General features: G+C 46.7%; 1 protein-coding gene across 1 annotated transcript in view; it reads left to right on the top strand.

Moving 5' to 3' along the window:
* Positions 1-34: 34 nt before the first annotated feature.
* The window catches only part of Ints3 (integrator complex subunit 3), a 43,749-nt gene continuing 31,652 nt past the window's right edge, over positions 35-12,131 (top strand). Inside the window, exons 1-10 of the mRNA XM_077700772.1 lie at positions 35-219; positions 988-1,071; positions 1,150-1,233; positions 2,346-2,459; positions 2,977-3,061; positions 4,124-4,190; positions 7,459-7,600; positions 8,682-8,811; positions 11,619-11,764; positions 11,862-12,093. Coding sequence (XP_077556898.1) covers positions 145-219; positions 988-1,071; positions 1,150-1,233; positions 2,346-2,459; positions 2,977-3,061; positions 4,124-4,190; positions 7,459-7,600; positions 8,682-8,811; positions 11,619-11,764; positions 11,862-12,093 — 1,159 coding nt within the window. The 5' untranslated portion in view covers positions 35-144. The remainder of the gene's footprint in view (positions 220-987; positions 1,072-1,149; positions 1,234-2,345; positions 2,460-2,976; positions 3,062-4,123; positions 4,191-7,458; positions 7,601-8,681; positions 8,812-11,618; positions 11,765-11,861; positions 12,094-12,131) is intronic.

Genomic DNA, 12,131 nt, shown 5'->3' on the forward strand with positions numbered 1-12,131 from the left:
ATAAAAAGCACAAGCCAGGAAAGTAGTCCGCGAGCTGCTCTTTTCTGCTGGAGTGTGTCATTCCGCGAATATGGCGCTGCCCTTATAGAGGGTAGGGTTTTGCAGTCGGCTGGATGACTCCAGTCCAAGGATACCGCGCATAGGATGGACTCAAATAAAGGGGCGCCATCGAGGATATTCGCACTTTCTCCGATAGAAGCAAAAGAAGAGATAGACGAGGTAACGGGGCTGGACTAGGCTCGATTTAATAAAGCATGCCTCCCACTTCCCCTGCATACGTGCACAAAGGCGCCAATTTTCGGTTCCATTCGCACGGGGTCGCCACTATCGTATTTGGGTTTCACTTTTTTTACGTTGTACGCTAGCCAGCGATTTATTTAAGCAAACTTTTCTCCCGATTGTTTTTAACGCTAGTTGCACGCATGCTTCGGAAGCGGGCCCGAGTCCGAGCGAGTTTGCATGATCGCTGGTCTCGGCACGCTCACGCTTGTCCCGCTCGCCAACTTTCACTCGCGCGCAGTGTGCACGCGCGTGCGTTGCTTTCTGCGCGACTTCCTCGCGCGACACCTTTCTCTCTGAGATTTGTTTCACGCTCCACCATCGACAGGTCGACACCTTTGCAATAAAGCTGCTGGGAGCTGTCGCTGTTTAAATGGCTCGAGCAATCAATGCGTCGCTACGGATGTGCCGGCGGTTGCATGGCTGTAGTGTGTAGAGACATGCTCATTTCGGGCGTTTGCTTGAAGGCTTTCTTAAGGACGAGATGTTGTGGCTCTTAACTTTGGGGTTCGGCTTATTGTTCTTGCCTCAAGCTTGCCGCGGATGCTCATCGCAGAAGCTCGGGCCCACCTAAAGCCACATACTAATCTACCATGCCGCAGTGAACGTTCTCCAATCTTTGACCGTTGGTCACTCACGTATAAACTGAATGTGCGGCCAGCGCCTGTTTGCGGAGCCTTAAGACGCACCGATCTCTCTCCCCCGCAGAAACTGGAGCGGAGCTACACGTTCTTACAATCACTCATCAATGGCGTGTCCGAGAAGGAAGCACACGACGCCCTCAACGCCGCTGTAAGCCGTGCTACTACACTTCCAGCGCTCTTGTCATCGTTGCGTGTTGTCCCTAAATGAGCCCCTCCTCTGTTGAAGGTATGCAAGGGAGCGCAGGCCCATGAAGACATCAGCTGCGGATTCCTGTATGGCATTTTCATTGACACAACTAATGCAGCAAGAGTGAGTGAAATCTCCAAGTCGGCGGATTTTGGCCGGGAAATGTCGCAGGGGCGGTTGTGCCCTCGGTGCTTCACACTCCTGTGATGACATATTTAAACTTTGTATTTGAAAACATACTTTTTCTCGTCTGGTTTCCCAATTCGTACAACAGATCTGAACAAAAGTCAAGTAAAAAATAGGTTCAGGGTGATCCTATGATTTTCTGTAGACATCAGCTTGATTACCCCTCTGTTAAAGAATACATAGTAGTGCATGACTTTAGCTGGCATGTAGCCACACAGAAAGGAGGAGCCTGTGCCTCAAAAATTCACTCTTCATCATGGCCATCATAGGCACCAACACAACACCTTCACTTCTTAGTGCCATAGGAAATATTCCGAGATTGTAGGGTGCAGCTGTGTGCCCTTGTGAACAGTGGATAGCTCGGCACACAAGCTGGTGCGGCTTTTCATATTAGCAGGATTTGTCATGTTTGTAAGTTTACTGAATTTGTGTTCTTGCGGAAAATTTTAATTGCAGCAAATTTTTTAAGCATTTGTTTTTTATCCACCAGCTTTCATGCTTTTCTTGAGAGCTAATTAGGTAGTTTCATAGGCCCCTCCGTTCATATCCTTTCACAGCAAGCCAGTTATCATCGCTGTTAAAACAAGTTTGATTCTGTAATTTTACGTAAATTGCAGAAATAATCTTTAGGTCTGCGTCTTAGCTTAAAAAGTTGAGGGAAAGTTTGCCTTGTAGTTGATTATAAATGCTTGGGGCACAAAATGTTCAAATGGCTACGTTTTGGCAGATTTCTCGTGCTTCTACTTTGTTCTGTTTTATTAATTTCTATATGTAATTTTGTTTTTGACCATCATTATTTACCAGAGGCAGATTTTTCTTTTTATGTGCTGATTGAGCTCTGCTCCATCTACTTCATGTCGGCCGTCTGTTTCTGTTACAGTAAATACCGGCGCAACTCATTTTGGTGCCTAAAGTTGACCTGCCCTGTCTAAATTTTCTGCAGCAGTGCTACTTTCAGGGTTTGGTTGTGGTCTCTTTTAGTGAAGCACTGTCAGCTTGGAGCTTTGAGAAAGCACCAGTGGTGTTGTCCGGGCTGTTCTCTGTTGCAGTACTATCGCGACGTGACCTTCACTGCCCGTGACGGCCTCCAGCATTTCATTAGCACCTTGAGCCTCCTCATCCTGGAGAAGTACCCCAAGCTTCTGGACTCCTGCCGATCTCAGGTGAGCCCCATGTGCTTGTGAGGACCGAGTGGCCCGCATCTGTGCCACTTTGTTGCTGGACCAAAGCGCAACCAAATATGCTGCACTTTTTTATCCCCGTTCAACCTAAACAGCAGAAACAGAAAGGGCTGGTCAGTGCAAGCCAAAGGCTGAATCCGAAGTTCCTTTGACAGGCTTAAATAAATATCCATCTGTCATTGCTTGAAGGAAAATTTTTTTTTGGTGCACCCAATGGCTTTTGATTGCATTGGCAGTGGCTCATCCTGATTAGAATGAGTGGCCAAAAGTTTTACTTACAATGCTGCTAACAAGGCAAAATTCCAGGATGCTTTCAATCTTTTCTCAGGGCTGCTGTAAGTCGTGTAACTTATAAACATACCTGACCGCAGCCCAGCTTTTTAGAAACCTTTTACGTGTATATTTGTTTGTAAGGCTAAGGCTATTCCGCCTGCATGTCCCTCAACTCAGACGCAATCTTTTCTCCATCCTTCCGCATTCCCTCTCTCTCTCTCACCAGTTAATATGGCTAATAAAGGAGCTCATCAAAAATTCAGTGCCTGGCGTCGACAGTCTCTGCCAAGGTCTCCTCAGGCAGATTGCAGGTATGAATAATTCCCTGTTTCCTTTACGCATTTTGATCACCTCAATCTCCTTTGCACAAGTACCTAGATGCATACCAGATTTAGAGAAAATTCCCAAGGTGGAGTAAGTTTCTGCGGAGAATTTTTCTTCATCTGCGAAGTTTCTGATGAAGCTGTATAGCTTTCCTTTGTAGCCGTATGGCTGCATTCAGGTGGATGTCAAACTTTCCTTCGCATGTACTTTTTTTGTAGCAGCTTTTCATTACCACTGAATAGGCCTTATAATTTTACTGTTCAGGTGATGGTAATGTTGCCAAGCGCCAGCTTTTAATTGAACTACTGGTAACGTGTTCATGTCCCTTGCTTATTTTATTCAATTTTTTTGAACCAGGAAACAGTGAAGAAAACCTATTTTTTTAATGTTTGTCCTACGAAACTGGAAAACACTTGTGCTTTGTGCTTAAATTGAGTACAGATGAATAGCATTCAGTGTCAGTAGCAGGTGATTGTAGCTATGAGTGCGCACACACACACAAGCATTCACGTTGCAAAAAAATTTTGTGTCCAGTCTGGTAAAGTACGCAGAACCTTCCATTTTCTACTCTGTTATTCAGCTAATCGGTGGGAGTTGATCGGTCAGTGCTGCCAGTCATGCAGCACAGTTCCCCACAAGAAGCATGGGGGCTAGCAAGGCTGTTGCATTCATAACAAGTTGACAAAATCTTGCACTAGCCAGTAGTTACGTCACATAACACTTGCTGCTATTGTTTGTTGCTTTAACCGCTTCCGGGCAACGTAGGGCCAGATCAAAGTGGCACGACGAAAGTCAGTAAAAGAGGGCCTCGGTGATAGGCCGATCTTGTCGCTGTCGCCCATTGTGCCCTTCTTGAAAATCGCTTCATGCGATTTTACTTTAAATCAACAAGCATAATACACCAGTAAGAAACTGTGTGAAATACCATTTTATTTCTTTCTTCTTTGGCATCATTTTGCACTCCAAATGGTGATGACACATATCTTTTGGGAATGCTCTTAAAGCGTGTCACATTTACAGTGGTACCTCTCTTGCAACTCTTTCTGTAGGTGGCGATGTCTCACCGAAAAACATTTGGCTGGCAGAGGCAATGCTGGACATTTTTGTCGAAAGCAGGTAGGCCCACAAACCTCTTGTTCATTTTGGCAAGGACTGTTGGGCAGGAGAGGTCGAAGGTGTGCTCGCCTCCTGCACTATCATATTCACCTGGGAGGAGCAGGTTTAAAAGCAGCCCTAACTTGTGAACTCTAAACATTCACTGTTGTTCTGAGCCTTGTGTGGTGGTATTTTATGCAACTGCCTTTTACAGCGCCCTCACTTAATGCAAACATTCATTTAAGTAGCACCGCTGATTGGGATGCTTGTCCAAAGAAAGCATTTGTGGGACTGAATTTTTGTCTGTTGCAGTGGGTGTTCCAGTAAAGTGTTGAGGGTGTGGTAGATTTTCTTTGGCTGCGAATGCTTGCGGTTTTGTTGGAACACTGCAGTACTTCTAAGAAAAGCGAAGCTGCTGGAAAATGCAGGTTGGCCGGCCGGTGTGATGTCTTTTTATGAAGCCACAGGTCTTAGAAACGTTTTCTTTTTGCTTTCCAACCATTTTTAGTGAAATTTAATGAGTTTGTACAGTTATTTTAACTGATTTCAAATATCCGATTAGTTTTGATTTAAGGTAATTAGTTTCCAAGGTAATTAAAAAATCTTGTTTGACTGTTTTTGCGAACAATAAAAACAAAGCTGTTAAAAAAAAAATTACCAGCAAGGCATGAATAGATACTAGGAGTTGTGGAGAATGCAATGTTGGAAGCAGTTTTCCTGTCTGCCAATCACATGCAAGTTTATAACAATTCTAAATTCTAGGTTTAAAGTACTCCTGCTAATCAATTATAAATAATGCTCATTAAACAGTGTTTGAAACATGAAATGCAAGATCGGTTGCCCTTATTGCAAGGTATAAATATTTATCTTCATGTTGCATAACGAATGATCTTTCTAGCTGCACTACATGCTGGGATGTACTTCTCAAGGATTTCCTATCGCTGCGATACTGCTCATGGAATTATAGTAATATTGTTATCTTGGCCTGTACAGCTTTTACAAATACCTGGCTCTGTTCAAGTGACGACTTTTCAGAGTGAACACTGCAAACCAAGAGAAAAATGATACCTGAAAAACTGCTTTTTTGTAGAATTTTTGGGTCCCAGAGATTCATATTGGCCACTTAAGGGGAAAGGGGACACTGAAGGGATTTGTAACCATTGCGGGATTACTAGTGCAAATGGTAGTCTGGAGTCTCTAGGCCATGCTTCGACCACTCGCTGCGTTTATGCGACTTTGTTTAGTAGAGAAATCAATTCGAAAATGCTGTCCTCCTTTCTGCATCCTCCTTGCCAATTTCTGTGACATTTCGTATGACGTCAAAACAAGATGGCTTAGCCTGATTGCGCTACTGCACAGCTCGCCGACCGTCCGACAGAATTAGTTGGCCGGCAGGTCGTCGCAATTCGTTCGGCAAGTTGAAACTAAGCCACGGCACGTTTGTGCCAGGAAGAATGTGCCTTTAGTTTGTTAGTTTGTAGTCTGTATCTAGCTCTAAGTCCAAGTAGCTCCACACAAACGCACATGCGACACTTCGCTGACTGGCCGGCTAGTAGAAAAATCTAAGGCCAACTGAAGGTATAAGAAGAGTCATCAGTGAAGGTAATTAAGATCAACCGAAACTTTTATTGTGCAGCGTAAAACCAGGGTGTGGGAAGCACTTTTTTGCGCTGGGTGAACTACAACAGCAGTCAGCAGCACAACCACACATCTGCAAACGCTTTTTTGTCCAAGGCATGCAGTCGCCAGGCGAGGTATCGTGAGAATTTTGGGTACTTTTACTGCACAAGCACTACACAAGAAATAGTCATCTAAGCTGCTTGAAATGCTGTAACTAAATAAAAATGTAAACTGGCTGTATATTTCCGGCCCTGGCATCGCTGGGTTATGGCCGGGTGGTCTGGAGCCCTAGGTATTTTCTTTTGCAAGTCGCAAGTTCGAATCCCCAATAGTGCATTCTTTTTAAAGTTGATTTATTTGTTTTAAACGCGGAGCGTTTCTTAGTCGCACGATGTCCCTCGACCGTCAGCGGCGGCGTCCACACGCTCACTGCGCATGCGCGTCGCGGCGAGGCGCAGGTGCGCGTCTCTCCCCCGCACCCTCCTCGCTCTCAACAACAGGTGCAGCGTTGTTGTCCGTCCGCACCCCTCCCCCTACACTATAAAAAAAAATAATAGTTATCGGCGCCTGGTTTCGATCCCACGACCCTGTGGGCGGAACGCGATGTACATGGTGCTGTTCCCACTGCGCCACAAAAGCGACACAGAATCAAAGGCTACGAACGCGCCTTATATCCTTGACTCATTCAAACTACGTCAAGAAGCTGCTGATACAATGCATTCACTACCACCAACTCCCCAAACACTAAACATTAACGCAATACTAAACGTTAACGCAATAATAATTAATAGTAATAAGCAATAATAGTTAACACATTCACTACCACCCCACCACCACCCCCCAAACACTAACGTTAACGCAATACACCCACCCCCTACGCGACGCATTTACTCGAGTCCCCCCTCGTGGGGAGATGGGCCCAATTTTTTGGGGTAATGTTTCCCATACTGAATTCAAAATTTTTGTGCTGTAACGTTCATTGCTCCGTGAGAGAGTTCGCAGAACGCGTGTAGACTGACACTGATGTGCTGGCGAGTTCTCGTCAGCTTGGTGTTGCAACACCAACTGGTTGCGGGCACAGTGCCGAATAAGCTGACCCTTTGGCCCGGTGTGAACACGCCTCTTATGATACAGGCACGAACCAGGCAAGCTCTAAAGGGGGGGGGGAAAGTGCATCGCATTTGAGCATCTCCGGTGATGCAGAGGGCATTCATCCACTGCGTACGCCTCGGCTAGTGATTGTTACGATTACAAGCCGTGCTGGTAGGTTTATCTGGCGCATTTTACAGCTGACAACATGGCAGAAGCACGGTATGCTGATTACTGAGATATTGAGGATGCCCATCCAATAATAACGTTGGATGCCAAGCACGTTGTTTCACAGAACCGAAACCGAAACTGGTTTCATTTCTAATCTTGGACATCGTCCATTCACGTTGCACCTTGTATTGACATCACTGCAGTTACATGTGGATGGTGCAGCCACCGCAAACTGCGCATGGTAGTCTTTCTTCTTTCAGACTTTATAAAATAAATACCGCCTTGTCGTCCGGATAAACGATGAAGAGCGTGTTCATTTGAGCCAGTCTACGCAGTGCCGGCAAAAACAGCAGCTTGACCCATTCACTTGAGTGTCCCCGTAAACGTGCTGCGCTTCTGCCCGTTCCAGTGCGTGGTTGTCCGCCCTGCCCGTGCTGATTGCCACGGCTGTGTACACTTACCTGCGGCTCATTGTGGACCACGGAAGTGCCCCCTTCCTGACGCTTCGGCAACGAGAGGTGGATTTTTGCATCTCCATGCTGCGAGATAAGGTGAGCTAAGGCCATCGATACCCTGATATCACGCACAGACATCATGCTTTCATGCTGCCACAATGCTGCTTTCTCGTACAGTCTGGCAGCAGATGCCCCTCGCATCATATCTGTTTGTTTTCATTATAAGATAGCTCGTGGAATCTCAGTGGGTCCAGCGTATTCATTTTAGTTTGCTCATTTGTTCATTCAAAGTTCTGGTTCAGTTGCGGAATCAAGTTTTGTGCCTGCAGGTGTTCACAGTAGGCACACAGCTCTGCACTGGTCTCTGCACAAAGGGAAGAAACCGTCTGCAGTTGAAGCAACTACATTAAAGTCAGGATACCTGTGAGTCATTAGTTGTAAAAAAATTGAAAACTGTGCATAATGAGGCAGGGTGTGGTTACTAATCAGCAATGCAGTTGTGCTGCATTTACATCACGTTTAGTGGGTTCTGATGTGACAACAGTTTTAGTGGTTTTTGATGGGAGTTGTGCAGATTTGTGCAAGCGCTGCTCTGTCATATTTTACTTGGTGGCAGGGTACCAGCAAAACCTGTTTGTGGTTCGAAATATTATTGTAGAAACTTTGTAGATCATCATCATCGGTGCCCATCATCAAGATGGCAGCTCTTGTTCCAGTTGCTTTGTCTTCCTCGCGTCACCATCTTGTTAATAGAATCACCACCGGATCACTGGGATTTCGTGGCCTTTGGGCTCTCTGCTTATTTTGCAATTATTGTTGGTTTTTTCTGGATATGTTCAGTAAAGTTCATGTAGATGATACCAGTGACAATGATTGTGAAAAGAAGACAAGTTTGACATGGCATGTACTTATGATTGCGTTCCAGGAAATGAAGAAATCAGTTTCGCTTCAGTTGTATGAGGAAAAGAATTCATATTCAGGGTTGCTATGTTTGTGTCAAAAGTGCAAACATCCCTCCTCCCTCCCTTTTGCAGGGGTAGAGTAAAAAAGGGAGGGGGGTGGGAGGAGATACCGCAAAGCTGCTTCTGCTGCTGCAGCGGTTTTTGCCTTCTTGTGCATCGGAATGTTGTTCTCAGTGCATGAGGCCTCCGTTGTGGGTGTGTCTGTGGTGGTGCAGTTCACAGAGTGCGCCATGATCGGGCGGGACCTGATCCGGCTGCTCCAGAACGTGGCTCGGATTCCGGAGTTTGAGAAGCTGTGGCGGGACCTCCTCTTCAACCCGACCTCCCTCGCACCTGCATTCACAGGTGGGCACTCTTTGTCTCTGCGCCCTGCGGCATCCAACATCAGGGTAGGGGAGCGTGAGAAGGGGATGCCAGAGTGAGCTGGTCTGTCGAAACCTTATACCCGTGCTACACGAGCGTTTGGAAGGACATTTGAGTCAAAGGGCCTTTGAAATTTCAAATGTCCTTCGAACTTGAAGGAGTTCCGCCGATCTACACGACGATTTTCAAAGGCAGTTGAAAGTTTCCGCGTTCGCCCGCCATGTTTTGGTGTCGCCACTGCTGCCATGTTTCGTTCTTGACGAAAATGTAATTTTAGAGTTAAAATGGGCAAAAAATCAATTATTAGAGATCAAATTGATAACTATCTACAAGCGCGCACAAAAGATGCACAAGGCAGCCAGTTTCTTTTTGTCTTTTTTGGCACCGCCGGTGTTGAGAGTACCAAGTTACCTCGTAATCGTAGAGCGAGCGACAGAGAACGAAAACAAGTGAACAAGTAAAAAATTATGAAGATCTTGCACTTGAAACACAGTTTTACTTGTAAATAATTGTTTTTGTTATTACGGCTTGCAGAAACTGAGCACGAGGGTACAACCGTCGTGTTTCAAAGGCCTTTGAGACTCTCAAAGGTCAGTTGTCGTGCTCCTTTGACTCAAATGTCATTTCAGTCAAAGGCCTTTGAAAAACATCGTGTAGCAGCTCAAAGGTGTCATTTGAGTCAAAGGACATTCGACTCAAAGGCCTTCGAAACGCTCGTGTAGCACGGGTATTAGTCAGTGCTTTGTGCAGTTAGAAGGGCCGTGAAGACGAAATGTAACTTTGCGCACTTTGAAAGAACTAGCCTACGGTAACTCTTCTAGCTCCATTCCAGTCACGGAAGACATTTCTTAACTGAAAAAACTTGGGAAATATTGCGAGAATTTTAAATTTACATCAGACTACCTCGCTCCAACACGTTTCACACTCCTCCCAAAGGAACACCACAAGGCTCAGTTATCTCACCCCTCCAGCTCCCACCTACTTCAAACCGTACCTGGTCTCTACCATGCCCTATACGTTGAAGATTTAGCTCTTTGGACCACCACCGGCTCTCCTGGCACACGACAAGATACAGTTAAACCTCGTTATGATTAAATTGAAGGGGTGCCGCGATTTGCTCGTTATAATCAATAGTTCATTATAGCCGTAGCGGGCATTTACGCAAACACGGGGTGCTGTACTTGCCCAAAACAAATAGTGGGCGAAATTTCATTGCGCCGCATGGTGGTGCACAACAAAGTAACCTCATTCCAGAGATAAGGAGGAACACTAGCGCACCTACTTTATTGCAGTTCAAAATATGGAACTCGTATGTCAAACAGGCTTAGCTGCAAAGAAGTTCGTAATTATACGTCGATGCATCTTTCTGATGCGAATGACGACTCGCTTAGCTTCGTGCTTGATGTGGCGGCTTTTATCATAGCCGCCTTCACGTCTAGCGTCTTTCACTTTCGCTTCCCGCCTGGCACATTCATGCTGATCGAATCACGCGCACAGCCATGATAAAAGATAAGGCTGAAACAATTAAAAAAAAACAAGAGGCACAAAACTTCAACAATGTGGCTCCCATGGCTTGCGTTGGCAAATGACTACAGTTGCAGGCGAACGCACTGCGCCTGTGCGTGCCGTGCATTGGCTGCATGCCGTGCACAGTGAGAAGAATGTGGGAATGGCTTTGTGGGCGCAGCAGGCGCATGGCGTGCCGTCTGTCTTTTTGCGCGTTGCGGGAGGGTGCATGGTGGGAGTTTCAAACTGCGAAAAATACAGGGCATCCTCGATTTACCAGTCCTGGACGGTCCGCGGCAGTCCGAGGACTGCGTTCGGACCGGGAGCCCCATAGGAATACATGGGAAAATCGAGCGCCGGATCGCGTCTCGGGCAGTCCGCGGACGATCCGGGACTGATAATCGAGGAGGCCCACAGTTGTCTTCTTGCGCACCGCACCGCCTCAAATCCACGTTGTGCACTGCCGTAAAATTGTCTCAAAGTTTTATTTTCGAACGAAATTTATTCTTTATATCCCGCAATGGGCAACTTTTCTTGTTAAAACGAGGCTTTAACGACTTTGGTTTCTATGGGAACTTTCAAGGGGAACTATGATTTGCTCGTTATAGCATCGTTAATTCATTATAGTCATGTTTGCGGCAGTCTCTGAGGTCGGCGTCCGCCAGTCATACATACAAAATTCTGTGACGTCATAGAGGAATTACCACGGTTTTATCTATTTTTCCTAATGTATTGTTTATTTGTTTGAAGTGTGTGATGAAATTGGTATTGTTACCGGGATAAGGCAGTCCTTTTAATGAATTCAACTTCTATTCTATTTTGTCTTCAAGGCCCCTCTAAATGCATGTAATCCATAAATATGACTGTTTAGTGGAACCTTGAGGCTTAGTTCATCATTAATCATGCTCCATTCGTGGCCACCCCACTAACTATGGCAGTGATGTCGCACTAGTTTGCAACACTGGAATGTGGCACAAAAGGTCAACCAGTGTGTCGGTTTTCGAGTTGGTGTACACTGAGAAAAACATGATGCGAAAGCTCAAACAGTGCCCGAGTTAAAGTTTGAGGCCTAAGCTTTGTGCATGTGTCTGTCAAAGGGAATGACTGACTGTTTTGGCACCGTGTACCTATGTGTCACTGCTGCTGAAGCAGCTGAAGTGCCGTGCTCAGTGATGGAGTAGCGTGCAGGGGATTGGAAGGGTCTGCCACTGCAGTCGGTGCTAATAACATCTGCAGATGGCAGGGCAGTGGGGCCTGAAGAAGTGGCCATCCTTCGTTTTCAGGCGTCCAGCAGCTGCTCACACAGCGGACATCGCGGCGGTTTCTCCAGTGCCGGCTAACACCGGACATGGAGCGCAAAATTACGTTCCTGACGTCTCAGGTCAAGTTTGGCAACCAGAAGCGGTACCAGGAGTGGTTTCAGAAGCAGGTGAGCTGTTCTTCGCGGGAGCGGGCCTCACATCCACCGCGGGGGCCAAGCGGGGGGCACCTGGTGCAGCGGGGTGTGCTTGTGTTGATGTGCGCAGTACCTGAGCACGCCGGAGAGCCAGTCGCTGCGGTGCGACCTGATCCGCTTCATCTGCGGCGTGATCCACCCGTCCAACGAGCTGCTCTGCTCAGACATCATCCCCCGGTGGGCCGTCATTGGCTGGCTGCTGACCACGTGCACCTCCAACGTGGCCGCCTCCAATGCCAAGCTGGCCCTGTTCTACGACTGGCTCTTCTTCGCCCCCGACCGGGACAACATCATGAACATCGGTACTGCCGCAGTGCCCTGGTGGCGCAGCAGGGCCCTT

This window comes from Haemaphysalis longicornis, unplaced genomic scaffold (genome assembly GCF_048455015.1).
Source record: "Haemaphysalis longicornis isolate Haplotype H1 unplaced genomic scaffold, Haemaphysalis longicornis Haplotype H1 scaffold_2, whole genome shotgun sequence".
Classification (NCBI taxonomy): Eukaryota; Metazoa; Arthropoda; class Arachnida; order Ixodida; family Ixodidae; genus Haemaphysalis; species Haemaphysalis longicornis.